Raw genomic sequence first — 14,004 nt, forward strand, 5'->3', positions numbered from 1 at the left:
GGGGGCGGAGGCGCTGAGCCCGCCCCGCGCTCCGACCCGCCCTGCGCCCGCCTCCCCTCCCCCGGCCCAGCCCGGAGCCGCGCAGCCGGGGCCCGGCGGGGGAGCGCCGAGCTCCATGGGCAACACCGTCACCTGCTGCGTATCCCCGGACGCCAGCCCCAAGCTCAGCCGGGCTCGCGGCGGCGGCGGCGGGGCAGCGCCGGGGCCCGATCGCTGGGCGGACGCGTACCAGGCGGCGGCAGCGGGCGGCGGCGGCGGCGGCGTCTCGGGGTCGGCGGAGGCCGAGTCGGGGGACTCGGATCCCGGCGGCGGCGGCGGCCCCCACCTCCAGCACATCAGCGACCGGGAGTTCCCGGATGGTGAGCGGCGGGCGGGCGAGGAGCGCCGGGCACCGCATCCCTGTGCCCTCGGTGCCCCCGCTCCGCCTGGTGGGCACCCGGGGGGCACCGGCGGCCCGAGGCGCGGCCCCTTTGTCCGGCGGCGGGGGCAGCGCGGTCCCGCCGGCCCCGCGGGGCTCGGCCCGCGCCGCGCCCCAGGCAAAGTTCCCCGCGGCTGTCACGGCACAGCCCCGGCGGGTCCGGCTTCGGGCCGGGACCTCCGCCCGCGGGACAAGCCGGGGCCGCCCGGCGAGTCCCCGCCCGGGCCAGGAGCGCCTCCCCTGCCGGGCAGCGCCCGGCCCTGCCGGGATCCCGGAGAGGGGGTCGGGGAACAAGAGGAGAACGTGGCGGAGCCCCCGGGTGCTCCTGGCTGAGGCGGTGAAGTCTGGCTGCTCCTTTCTCCCTAACTGTGCTACTCGCTCGTAGCGTTCGGGCAGATCGCAATAGCTGCTGCATTTCCAGTCTCTGTTGAACAGGAGGAAGGAAGAGGGTGTGTGGGGAGTAAGGGAATTAAGAATTACAAAGATTGTGTGCATATGACATCACCCTGGCTGGACGTGAGTAATTTATCCTCTGGCTGTGCAGGGTTGTAACTGTGGACTCATGACACCGGCGTTCCTTGTCGCGTAGCTCTCGGTGTTCCCGATTTGCTTTCCTTGGGCTCATGGGAAAGTACGTGTGTGCCGCTCGGGTTCCTTGCAGTTACGCCCGGAGCCCTGGTGCCGGCAGACCCGCTGTGCCAGGCATCTCCCCGGTGGGAGGGCTGCGCTGCGGGGCTGCCGAGCCAGGTGCCAGCCTCGGGGTGCCCCTGCCTGCCGGGCCCCCCTGCTGCTGGGCTGCGGCCGCACGGCGCAGTCTGGCACCTCATGGTATTCAAAACTTGGTTTAATTAACAAACGTCTTGCTGTTCCTCTTCGCAATTATAACCACACCTATGGGAAATGTGTTCGCTTGGAAAAAGATAGTCTGGCTGACATCTTTGATGTACGGTGCGTACAGTAACAATAATCACTGTTATCCATACTCTTCTTGAACTTAAAAAAAAATTTGCTGTCCGACTCTTTGCAGAAGAGTGTGAGGAGACCTTCAGAAATGGAATTACTCAACTTGCAGAGTTCTGCACAGCACCATATGGTGCAGCTGTTCCAGAAATGAGATGGAACATTCAGCCCCTTGGAGCTCCTCTGAGACAGCTGTGCAGTAGTAGAAATTATGTTTGCTGCCTAGGAGAAATAAACCTTTATTTTTGCAGGAAGATTATTACAGAACTCTCTCAACTCATTAGGGGAGGAGGAGCTAAACTCTCTGAAGAGATTCTAATAAGCCAAGCAAAAATGCCTAAGCTGAACAAATCTCCTCAGGAATAAGGGTTGTATTTGTTTGAATCTTTAGTATGTGATCATGTCAGCTGTGCTAAGTAACAGATTTAATTGTGAATTCATCCATGTTTCAGGACCGGCCTTGAAGTAGAGAAGTATTAATTTTTTTTTTTTTATTTGCAAGCCTGAATAAGAGCGTATAGTCTAAGAATAAGATACTAGCTGTCTATCACAAATTTTACTTTTGTGGCTATAGAAACTTGAGTCTTGAGGCAGGAGATAATCCTAAAACTAGAACTGCATAAGTGGTATATGTTTAAGATGATTTTAAAAATCACTTTTACAGTGGTATGTGGTTCACTGTTGCCCTCCAAAGTTGATCTGCTGCAAGTGATGATGATATTTGAAGTTTTCTGATTGATACAACTCTTTAGGGGTGCAGAAAGTACCAAAATTTGATACCTTTATTAAAATAAAATTCAGGATCAATCTTAGAAGTAAAACTTCTTACACTGATTTTTGAATGTTGCAAAGCAGTCCCTGGATAAAATCAAAGCAGTTAAGTTCAAAATGTAAAGCACAATTTGTGAAGTTTGAAATCCAGTGTCATGATACAGGCTTTATGAAATAGTTAGATGTGAGACAGCTATCTGTTTAATTTAATACCTCCTATGAAAGAATAAATCTGTAATAGACCAGATAGCTATGCCTATTCCTCTTAAACTCTAGGATGTAAAAGCTGTCACATACCCAAACCATGCAGACAGCCTGCATGTTTCTGTGCTCTTGACTACTAGAAAGTATTTGTTTCATTTGGGGGATAAAATGTATTTCTGTAATTGATTATTGTGTAATATTATAGGCTAGCTAAGATGCAAACTTAGTCTGTAATGGGAGGCTGAGAACCTACTGACTGTCCTTTTCTTGAATCCTTTGGCAGGGAGAAAGGAGAAAGCTGCAAGGAAAAAAGTCAAGATCATTTTGGCTATTTTTGTTCCATGCTGCTCAGTTCTAGGAGTTTCTAAGAAAACAGCTAAATATATCAGAAAGCTAGCATCCGAAGGGGATGGAGATGCTTCATTCCTTAAATTTCTACCTCTATGTTGTTTGTTGTTCTAAAGTCTGTCTTAAGTACTTTTGCACTTGTTTTGCTGAAATTGAATGTTTTGATTGTATCAGGAATGCAGAAGTTACAGAGCTTTGGACTTTTTGTTTTGTGTTGTTTCATAGCTTTGTGTTGCTCTTCCGTAGCCAGTGGAATGCGTTCCTCGCAGGTCTGGGCTCTTAAGTGAGGATTATTCTGTAGCTTCTCCAGCACTCTTCTTAATAGGCACTACTTTCCAGTCAGCACTGCTTAGATTGTCTGTATCAGATCAGAAGGAAACAAGAAAATTCTCACTTTCTTAAAATGGACAAATTATGATGTAGTATGACAAAAAAGCAGTGGTATGTGGAATGGAGGTAAAACACACAGTAAAACTGAAAGTCTCATGTTTCAACAAAGGTTAATTCAAACAGGAAAGATTTGTCAGATCCTCTACTAAGAGAATTTAAAGCATGACCTTGTATTTTATGGCTCTCAAGATCCTGAGCCATAACCTGTTTGGTGCATGCTTTCTCCAAACGAGAAATTGGCCTGTATTTGTGGTTTGATATGCTAAGGCAAGTTGGATTAAGTAAACAGGGAGTAAACATAACTTTGAAAACAGAAGTTTCTTCCAAATAGGTTCATGCCTACTGCTAGTATTAAATATCAATGTCTGCCATGAATCTAAAGCAGATAGTTGACATTTCAGCTGAGCATTAAGTGTTCTTTAAATCAACAGTTCAACACAGTTTGCATTGACCAAAAAGGCTTTCCTGTCTAGTTTTAGTCATGGTAGCTCTTTGATCTTAGTGTGCCGTTTAGTGGGCTGTGGTGATTGGTTTGGTGTTTGATTGTTTGGGTTTGTTTGGTTGTTTGGGTTTTTCCCCCCCAAATGAGTGTCTACTAATCTTTATTTTGGGCTTCCTTTTTTTTTTTTTTTTTTTTTTCCCCCTGAGATTTTTTTTCCTGCTTATTTGGGGGAAGAACTTCTTATGACTGACACTTTCTTGCTAGATCCCTATGTTTAAGTTTAGATCTACTTCTTCAAAAATTGTTTGATCCTTGGATAAAACTAGAACAAGACCTCACTTGGCAGATGTTTCTCACTTGTATGTGAAATCATCTCTCTGCACTGCTGCTGTTCACTGAGTTTGAGCAGAGGTTTGCCTGATTCCCTTGAACCAAGGGGAAGAGTGTTGCCTGCTGAAGTGGTGGGACAAAGTGACCTGGTACCCTCACCTGAATAACTGGGGGGTGGAGAATGACAAGGGAAAAGACAGTCAGGGATAAGAGGGAACAGCAAATGGGATCAGGAGAGGAGCTGACTGGCATGTGATCATCACACACAGCTTAGATGGGAAAGCAAATGGAAGAGGACTTTAAAGAGGAGAGTTAATAGGGATGTAGTGAGTGAGGTTTACCTGGCTAGTGCCTAGAGTAACTCTTGAAAGTTTCAGGTTGTCGCTGAAGTTATTAAACAGTGTTGAAGGTGAACAGATATTTGGATATATTGATTGTCTGTGATCTGGTTGTCTGTATCAGCTTGTCTATAAACCTCCTTGCAGAAGGTCTAAATACTGTTCATTTGTTTCTCTTATATAATTTCATCTTATTTCAGGCATGTGGGTGGAGGGGGTTTTGTTTTTTTTTTTTTTTTTTTTAATCCTAGTTAAAATGTTAGTTAAGTTAAAACACTTTGGTGCAAAGAATCAGCTTTTTTGATGCCAGAGTTTCATCACAGGGAAGGCTTAACCATCTTGTATTGATTTTTGTGCCTCTCTATTTGAAGATCTGTAGCTGCATAGGTTGACAAATACCTGTTGTCTATTTGGACAAAGATGAAACCAGAGCTAAAAACCAAATGATGCTCTGGTGCCTTTTCTTAGTATTCCCTCTCCTTTTTTCCTTGTCGTCACGGAGTTTTTTTGCCTAACTTAGACTCACTCTTGGTTCCCCATAACTGTCAATATCCCTTTCCAAAAACTGACCAGACATTCATTACAGAGGTATTTGTAGCAGTTGCAGATAGCCTGTGATCTTGACAAATATGAAGTATTGTACTTTCTGTAAGCCTGAAACACCTTCCATGTTGTTACCTTAAGAAGCTTGGTGCCATGGCCTCTAGAAACAATCTGTGAAGTACCTGTGGTGGAAATCACTGAATCACAAAATCGTCCAGGAACAGCAGTGAAATTTACCTATAGAACTGGGAATTTAAAATAAAATAATTCGTCGCTGCAGTATAATATTTGTATTTCTGTTTTTATCCTTGGGTGCTGCTGGCAACTAAAGAACCCTCTGTCCTTTTTTTCTCTTCAGTAAGTCTTGGAGACTTTTGCAGCAAGCAAGTAAACCTTAGGTTTTTAAGAGTAGTTGGTATAGAACATATGTACATGAAGCTCATGTGGAAGGAGACTGATTAGAGTTTCTGGTGTGTTTCTGCAGGCTTTCAGCATAACAGGTTTTGAAAGGAAATATATAATCAGAGAGGTTTGATGAGACTTAGAGAACTAAGGAAACTGAATTCATTTTAATCTGAACTTTTTTTTTAAAACTGATTCTGTGTGACTTACCTCTAGCATCCTTATCCTCTGCTGGCTTTCTTTAGATTTGCTGTTTTCCCTCCTACCTGCAGGGCAGATGTTGTAGAACAACAGAAATTCTGTGTTCTCTCAAGTGTGATCGTTGTGGTGAGGTCATACCAAAAAGCTGACTAACAGGGGAATGAACTCTTGCACAGCCAACAAAACACAAAACCCTACTCCTCCCAGATTCATATTGCACATTAAATTAACATTTCTAGCCATGTTTCTTCCACATACAGGGGGAAGGAAGAAGTTACTGGGATGCAGGAAGGAAAATTCTACCAAACATTAGAGAACCCAGACCTTGCATCTGTAGATCCTTGCCAGCAAGTTTATGTTCAGATTTTTAAACCTATCTGGTTTTTTTGTTCATTACATTTAGAGTTTGAATGTGCACTTTTATTTCATTCACTAGAAAAATAATGTTTTCAGAAGAAAACTCTGAATGTTTTGATTTCAAGAGATAAGTGAGGATGGTACTGACTTAAACAAACTTGGTTGCTATTTATTTAAATCTGTAGTAAAGCCAGATGAATAAAATTGAAGGTCTTCCTTGCAGGTGATGTGAATATCAGGATTACCTTGACAGCTTACACAAAAATCCCCCTGTCAGCCAGGTAGCATTCTACAATGTTTGATGAGCTGTGTGTGTATAGCACAGCTTTGCTTCTGTTTGGAGTTCTGAAAGGGTCTCGAATCATTGCAGTAATCAAACATTGTTACTTTCCTTCCAGTGTGAAAACTAACACTGGCTTGTTATGAAATGTGCCAGTGAGGCTCAGATAATAAACTGCTGAATGCCAATGTATTTCAAAGACTAAAACAAGTTTTTCTGTAAAGCTCTTGGACATGTTTTGTTACATGGATAGTTATTTTTCTTCTACAGAACAAACTGCAGGTAAGGTCCAGGCTTCATTTGAAGTTTGCAAATGTGAGCAATTGGAAGAGGTAAAAAATGTCCCACGTGCCAGTCCATCAGGTGGCATGTGACACCAGCAAACACTGCAGTGTGTCTTGCTTTGGTCACCTGCAGACACAACCTGAGACTGGAATTTGTGGTACTCACCAGTTCTGCTTTCTGAACCATGGCTTGGAAGCGAGGCAGAGAACGTGTGAGGAGTGTTATGGGAAGGCTTTCCTTACACCTGCTGTTGTCAGCATGGATCTAAGATTCTAAAATTTGGTTACTCTTTAATGTATACCAATTTTTTTTTTTTTTTTTGTTTTGGGGGGGTATTTTTTGTTTTGGTTTGGGTTTTTTGTTTTGTTTCATTTTGGGCGGGGGGCATGTTTGGTTTTTTGTTTTGGCTTATCAGTTAGAAAATTAGAGCTATGGACTTTGAGTTTAACCTCTGATGATAGTGAGTTGTGTTATGTGTGAAGGTCGGTGTGGGGAATAAAGAGTGACAGCATAGAACTAATTCTTTCTTCTTGTCCTTTAAATGGCCCTAAATTAAATGCAGTACAGGAACACATCCCTGACAAAACATTAGTTACTTCTGCGATCTAGCTTGTGAGCTACTGTCTTCCTTCTAGTTCAGAGATAAAATCTTAGGGGCATCTTGTTTACCACTGTTTTAACTTGGCCTGCTTTTGCTGTGGAATTTGGGGCACTCCTGATACCCTGTCTTGGCTAAAATCTGTAGAAGTGCTTATAACCCTGGCAGGTCCATCAGGAAACGTGTGGAAGCCTCCTGGGCTCTGTTTGGTCCCAGAAAGGGAGGGTGGGTGTTGTGTTGTGTTGTGCTGAACAGGTCTGGCCGTGTTTCCCCAGCGGGGGCTGTGAATGGGGTGCAATAGGATCATGTTGGGATGTCCTGTGGAGGCTCTGCAGAGTGGTGTGGGTACTCCTGCACTTTGAGAAATGAAAGAACACATATTAATATGGTATTGATTTTTTTTTTTTAATCCACAGAAATTAACAAATTACTTAAATCCTAGGTAGTCTCCAGTATTTAATATATATCTGTACTTCTGCTTTTTAAAGTCTTCTGATTTTAATAGCATATTTGAAATGTTTCCTGTGTCAGTTTCTCCAGCCCAACTCTGGAGTGTGGTGTAAAAGAGCAAATAATTCCTTCCTAATTAAGAGAGCTTGTTGTGTATTGAAGTGATTTCTGCATCCTTCCAAAGCATCAGTGTGTACCCAGATATGTGCTGGGTATTGGTAATGATATTACTGTTTCTGTAGTAGTGCCATAAAAATTAACTGGCAGCTATTAAATAGCTTTAAAATATCTCTCTGTGTCTATTGTGTGAATTCACAATATTTAGAAATAATCTTTTAACAGTTTTTTAACAAGGAGGGTTGCAAATAGAAAGCAACCTATGCGTGCCGGGCTCTCTGGTGCATTTGGAGTGCCTGGGACAAATAAAGCAGGTTAAATACAGAAACCAGAGTTGTAACTTTCCTAAAAGGTTCTGGAAAAAGAATTAGAGTAACATAATTTGAAGGAGAAATAATTTAATATGAAATTATTGTTAGGAATAACAGACTTTCTGAAATGGATTGGCAGATTTGCTTATCTAATTTGTTACAGTCTTTACATCTTTATTGGCAGGGTTAAGTGGCTTGCATCTTTATAGCATAAGGTAATGAAATATAAGGGAAACTCAAGCATTAGTCACAGCTAGTAAGTCATTGAGCAAGTGACAAAACACAGTTTACAGCAAAGAGATTATTGTATTATTTGATGCTTTAAATATGTGCTGTATCAAAATGTTAGTGCTGTCCAGCAGAGCAAAGGATGGGGCTAAAACTGGTAAAGGAAATGCAATAGTTTATTGTTCTGAAGTAGTGAAATTGTCAAAGGGCTGCTACTTAGTGTCATCTTTGACTGTCAGCTTTATTCACAGGATAATACATGTAGCACGATGCAATGTGTAAAATGTGTTTGTAATAATTAGAAGTCACCCGTGGAGGTGTGTAAACCATAGATAAGTAGCTAGTGTAATAAATTCCTAAAACCTACACACATTCTTACATGACATGGATAAAAGTAAAGTCTTCATGTGGATTTTGTGTTGTGGAAAGGATGCAAGATCTTGAGCTAGGGCAGAGGATTGCCTTTAAAGTTGATGTGATCTGCCCTGTGGGGGACTGTGTGTGCACAGCAGCAGCAGAGGTGGCTGAGATTGTCTGAAGTGCAGGTGAGCTGCAAGGGATTCCTCTAAGGGGGAACGGTGGCGGAGGGAAGCAAGTTCAGGCTTCTCTCTGCTCCACCTGGAGGCAGGGTTGATCTGACAAGCTTGGTAGTACACATGAGTAAATGGCTCTGAGAGATGCAGAGAAATAAGGGGGAAGGTTGTTTATAACATGCTGTTCTCAGACTGTTGAAGGGCCCTTGTGTAGCACCATTATTTTCCTGCTCTCATACACCTAATTTCTGGTGGGAATCTTCCCTTCTCACCTCTTTATCATTTAAGTGTGAGGGTCTGATAGAAAGTGTTTTGATTTCTATTGAGTTAATAGCCTCTAGAACAAAAGTGTTCTGGAGCTGTTTTCTTGCTTTTTATATCATCCTGTTGTTCCTGTCATTTCTCTCATTCTTGTTTCTGCATGTTTTAATTCCTATTATTCGTGTTTATCCTGTGGCATACATGCTTTCTTTTTCTGTTAGCTTACTTGAAGCTTGAGTTTTCTGTCATACAACTTGTGATGCAGCTCCTGCTCAAGACTTACCCTTACCTTCCAGGGCTAGTATCTTGGCTTTGGACTCATGAGTGCTACCAGGATGAAGTATTAGGAGTTATGCTTGGTTGTGAGTCAGATTGTTTGCAGACAGATTTATCTCTTCCTCTGCCTTTTCTTTTGCTGTTTCCCATTAAATTTTACCTCTGCTCATGCCCTTATCTGCCTCTTGCCTTATGTTTCCTTCAGCTGTATTGCTGTTGCCTTTTGGTATTTCATGAACAACATTGGCAGTTTAGGACGAGTAAATCACATAACTATTTTTTCCATTGCTTAGAAAAAAAGCATTGTCCAGGGAAAATGGCACAGACAGGATGGTTAAAGTTCTCTGGCAGCTTCTAAGGGGAAAGCTACAGGGAGGTGGTCTGTGAAATGCATCTTTCTTTGCAGTCTCTTGCTAGGCCAAAGCAGGTACACTGTGTGTGCTCAGGCCATGTTATCCTGGAGTAATAAACCCAGCTGCAGTGTGCTGATCATTTCTGGTGGGATTGCTTACTGGGAGCCGTGTGATGTGTCTTGGACTTTTAGTATCTTAACTCTGGTTGTATAATCTGTGCTGTGGGTGCTGATACACCTGGCTTCATCCAGCAGAAAGTGTCTGGCAGAGCCAGTATGGAACTGGAGCCAGTGAAGTCTATGATCCTTTCAGTTCTGTTCCTCTCCTTAAATGTGTGGGTCTACTTGGCTCAGGGGTTGACTCATGTGGCCTTGTCAATTTTGTGTCGCTCAGTGCATGCTGCAGTGCTGTGGATCTTCTTGCCTGGAATTACAAGAAGACATTGCACACACTTTTTGTCTGGAATGAAAGTTGGTTATTCTTGTGCTTTTAGTCCTAGACCTGATTTCTAACATGTAAGAGGCATGGATATAGGGACTGGCAGAGCACAGGGAGAGGCAGAAACAATGTAAGTGAGCATTAACAAGTCACATGGTTTTAAAGTAAATCAAAACCATAGGGAAGTCAAGATAGTAGTGTATTTTTTTGTGAGGTGAGGGAGGATGGGTGTTATCCTGTGTTGTCTCTTCCCTGGGGAAAAAAAGCATCTGTCCATCTATCAGTGACCTGGAGGAGGTGATGGAGGATGCCCAAATTGCAGATGACAGCCAGCAGTCAATGTGCTAGAGGCTGCTTATTCAGAGGGACCTGGACAGCACTGGGCCAACACCAACCCTATGAAATTCAGCAAGGAGAAACATGGAGTCCTGTGTTAGGAGTTACTGACTTCAGTGCCCTTTTCCTTCAGTTTTCCTGTGCTTTTTCCTCCCCAGTTTTCCTTGCTGCCTTTCCCTAAATATGGCCCAAGACTTATCCAGTCCTACAAGTTCTTCCCTATGATTCCACAGTGAATCTCACAGCCCTGTAGGCATTAGTCCCCCAGATGGGAAAGGTGATCTAGGCTCTATGGATCCTCATTGGAAGTTTTCAAGGCTCAGCTCAGTAAAGCCTTGAGCAGCCTCATGTTCTACCAAAAGCTGACTCTGTTTTCAGCAAGAGGTTAAACTGGAGACCTCTGAGATCCGTTCCAACCTGACTTTCCCAGTTATTCTAAAAGTTGCTGCTGAGCTGGAAATAAGTTCTGAATCGTTTGCTCTGTTTGCATCATAACTTGCTGATAACAATCTGTATTTTAAGTCTGCGTATTACAGTCTTGTTTGGCCTGTTGATGATACTTCAGATACTTACAGGCTGGCAAAATACTTCCACTTCTGAACACTGTTTGTGTTGAGCTTGTTAATGCAGTGCTAGCATTAGAAGCTGTATAATGTCTCTTAAACGTGATTTTGTTAAATCAGTGTTAGAAACTTGTCAGACTTGTGGACAAGTTTTAAACAAGTTATACTATTCTGTTAAGATGCTACAAGTGGTACTTAAATTGTGGCAGTATGGCATGCTATTGCATGCTGGTTTTTTTTGTTTTTTTCAGAGAATCAACTGTGTATCAGAAGTACTTGAGGTAAATTCCACTCTAGGGCATCTAAGCCAGGACTTCTTACATTTTACTGCATTAATAAATTCAGATATCTGTTCACTGTGTGCTGTGAATGAGTACAGTAAGGTGACAGTGGAAATACTGGTTTTGTAAATTAACTTTTTAAAACTTAACAAGATGGTCTGCTTTCATGGCTGACTCTGGTCTTTTTGACAGGAGGGGGGAATTGCCTTTCGAACAGTCTTGGTGTTCCTAAACAGATGTTGGCTACTTAAACAGTAGAGATTCAAAATTACAGTGGTCCACATCCTGGACCAGTGTCAGAGCAACAGGGCTGGACTCAGCAGGGTTGTAAAGCCCAGTACTTGGCAAACATGGGGCTCTGGACAGCAGTGTTGTGCTCCAGTGGGAATCTGGAATGAGTTTTGGGCTCTCGCGCACTTTGGCAGTGGCGTTCCCTTGCTGGTGCATGGGGCTGGGGCTGTGTTGTGGGGAGGTGCAGTAGCACAAACGCTCACACAGTTAAAGCTGCAGCACCCGGGCAGCTTGTGGTTTGGCAGAGTTCTGTTGGTTGGGTGCATAAAAGATTATGGTTTTTTTTTAATTAAAAGGTGATGGCAATTCTTAGATGGCTTTTCTTTTTAGGGGTGTGTCAGGTGTGTTGGTGGCCCACCTTCAGAGTGCAAGTGCTCGTGTACGAGTGTGTGTGCTTGTATGGCTGGCATGGCATGACAGTGACAACTGTAAATGGATGCAGAATTGCCCTTTCCAGGACTTAGAGGGTCACAGTGCTACAGTATTCTGTTCATGTGTTCACATAAGTCACTGTGTCTGTAGCATGACTTCCTCGGAGCAGCTGTTTCTTCTGTCAAAGCTAAGGCAGCTCAGAATTTCATCATGATGGTCACAATTTCATCAACAAACTTTTGTGATCATTTCCATCTTAGTCTAAGGCAGTAATATATCCTCTTCTAAAGCCATCACTGCTCTGTTGTGGCAAAGGACTAAAGCAGTCATTTGGTTATTCAATAACTCTATTTTAGCTTTACATGGTTTTATTTGAAATTCCAGAAGAACTCAATAGTGTAAGCTCCATGTTTTAATATTTATCAGCACTGTAAATGTTACTTATTAGGTTCTTTTGTAAGACCACAGAGGTTGTTTCCTGCTGTATTTGGTACATAAAGCGTAGAGGGAAAGATCAGCAGTGATAATTTTTTGTTAGTTAGTTTGATATGGTTTTCTTAAATTATTCTCTTGGTAAAGTTCTAGCTTTCTGCTCACTGCTGAGCACCTGCCCCACAGCCAGCTCCCCTAACATGCAGGGACACAGACTGACTTTTGAAGATAAATGGGTTTATCTGTCCAGTTTTGGTTGGTTTTTTTTCTCAGAGGGAAAAATGTAAAATTTTTATTCATTTTGGCAAAAGTACAGTTCTGTTTCAGAGAGACAACCCATTCTATGTGGGTTTGATCTTGTTTCCTTCACTGTGCTTGAGCACTTTGAGGATGGGTGGGAATTGTTGCAGTTATCATGGTTTATTAAAGGTATCTCCTTTTTTTTGTCCTTCCTATTTCAGATTTAGCCTTGGAATCTAATCCATCTGATCATCCCAGAGCAAGCACAATTTTCCTGAGCAAGTCACAAACAGATGGTAAGCTAAGGTTTTTTTCCAGTTTAACAAAAAAAACAGAAAAAAATGGGAAAAGTAACCAAAAGTAACAGCTCAAGAACAATGCTTCAGTTCTTTCAAAGCATAGGGATTAGTAATTTAGGTATTTAGACAGAAACGTGTTTGTAGACCATTTTACTTAACACTTAAAATCACTTGATCTTTAAAGGCTTAAGTATCAGATTTCAGAGTGCAGATCCTAGTAGTCTGAAGGAGAAAGGCTCTCTTCATTAGTGTAATTCAAGTTTCAAGCAATGTTGGGTTTTTTAATGACCAAGGACTGTTTGAAAAATTGTTTTAAAGTAAAAAAAATTGTAGTTGAAAAAACCCTAAGTTTTCTGTAATAAATAATAAGCCTAAGCCATTAGTCTATACCAGGTGCTTTTGAATATGTTGTTTTAAACTGTTTGAATAGTTTCAGAGGATAAATATTCTCCAGTCCTTGTTTTAATTATATAGATGTATTTGGATTCTCAGTTTCTTTGCAGATCCTGTATTTACCTCATAACTCAGTTTTGAAACAATTGCTATAGCTTGTGCATTCCAAAAGGCTGTTGGAAAGTGGAGGCATTTCTGTAATGCACATATAAAAATTCTGTTGTCAAATTCTGACAATAGGACATTTTGAAGTTGCAACTAAAAAAAAGTTTAAGAAAATCTTTTTAAAATGCTTCTGTTTCTTTTATAGTTGGTTCTTGTTTGAAGAACTGTTTTGCTAAGAAAGTGATGCACTTGTGCTTGCATGTGTTGATGGAAAGCTGCAGTGTGTCTTTTAACTTGGCACAGCTTTGCCACAGAAAAGAATTATTTTGACAGGTCTGTCAGTTGCTGTCCTGCTATTCAGTCTTGTGGCAAGTGGTAGAATTGTCAGTTTTATCAACTTTGCAGTGCTCAGATAATCTGTGAGCAGCGGGAACAAGCACTAGCCCGCTTCTCCACAAGAGATGGTACCAAGGAAATGTAAAGACCTCTTGTTTTGGGGCCTCTGAGGTCAGTCTTCAAACAGCCAGAGGGCCTGGCCTGCTCATTTGAGACAGCTCTGAGATGAGCAGTGCTGAAGGTGCAGCTCACACACTGACAGGGCTCATGAGCAGTCACTGTGCAGCCTTCCAGCCTTGCTGCAGAAATGCTCAAACTATGAACCGCCTTGGTGGGGGTGGTATTGCTTCTAAATGTCATTTGGATTTCTTCAAATGAAATGTATTGAATTGTGTAGACTTGTGTTCATGTGGAAAAAGGGTCCTCTAGGTGAGGTAGTAACTATTAAACTATTCTCTGAAGTTTGTATTAAATTAATAAATTAATAAATTTAAATGGAGAAGTCGGGCAGAATAATTTTTT

At 42.4% G+C, this 14,004-nt stretch overlaps 1 protein-coding gene across 1 annotated transcript in view; it reads left to right on the plus strand.

Annotated features, from left to right (window-relative positions):
* The first annotated feature begins 6 nt into the window (after window positions 1-6).
* Window positions 7-14,004, plus strand: part of CCNYL1 (cyclin Y like 1) — a 33,623-nt gene continuing 19,625 nt past the window's right edge. Inside the window, exons 1-2 of the mRNA XM_041473052.1 lie at window positions 7-359; window positions 12,571-12,645. Of these exons, the coding sequence (XP_041328986.1) occupies window positions 116-359; window positions 12,571-12,645 (319 nt within the window). The 5' untranslated portion in view covers window positions 7-115. The remainder of the gene's footprint in view (window positions 360-12,570; window positions 12,646-14,004) is intronic.

Source organism: Pyrgilauda ruficollis, unplaced genomic scaffold (genome assembly GCF_017590135.1).
Source record: "Pyrgilauda ruficollis isolate IOZ18807 unplaced genomic scaffold, ASM1759013v1 scaffold3, whole genome shotgun sequence".
Lineage (NCBI taxonomy): Eukaryota > Metazoa > Chordata > Aves > Passeriformes > Passeridae > Pyrgilauda > Pyrgilauda ruficollis.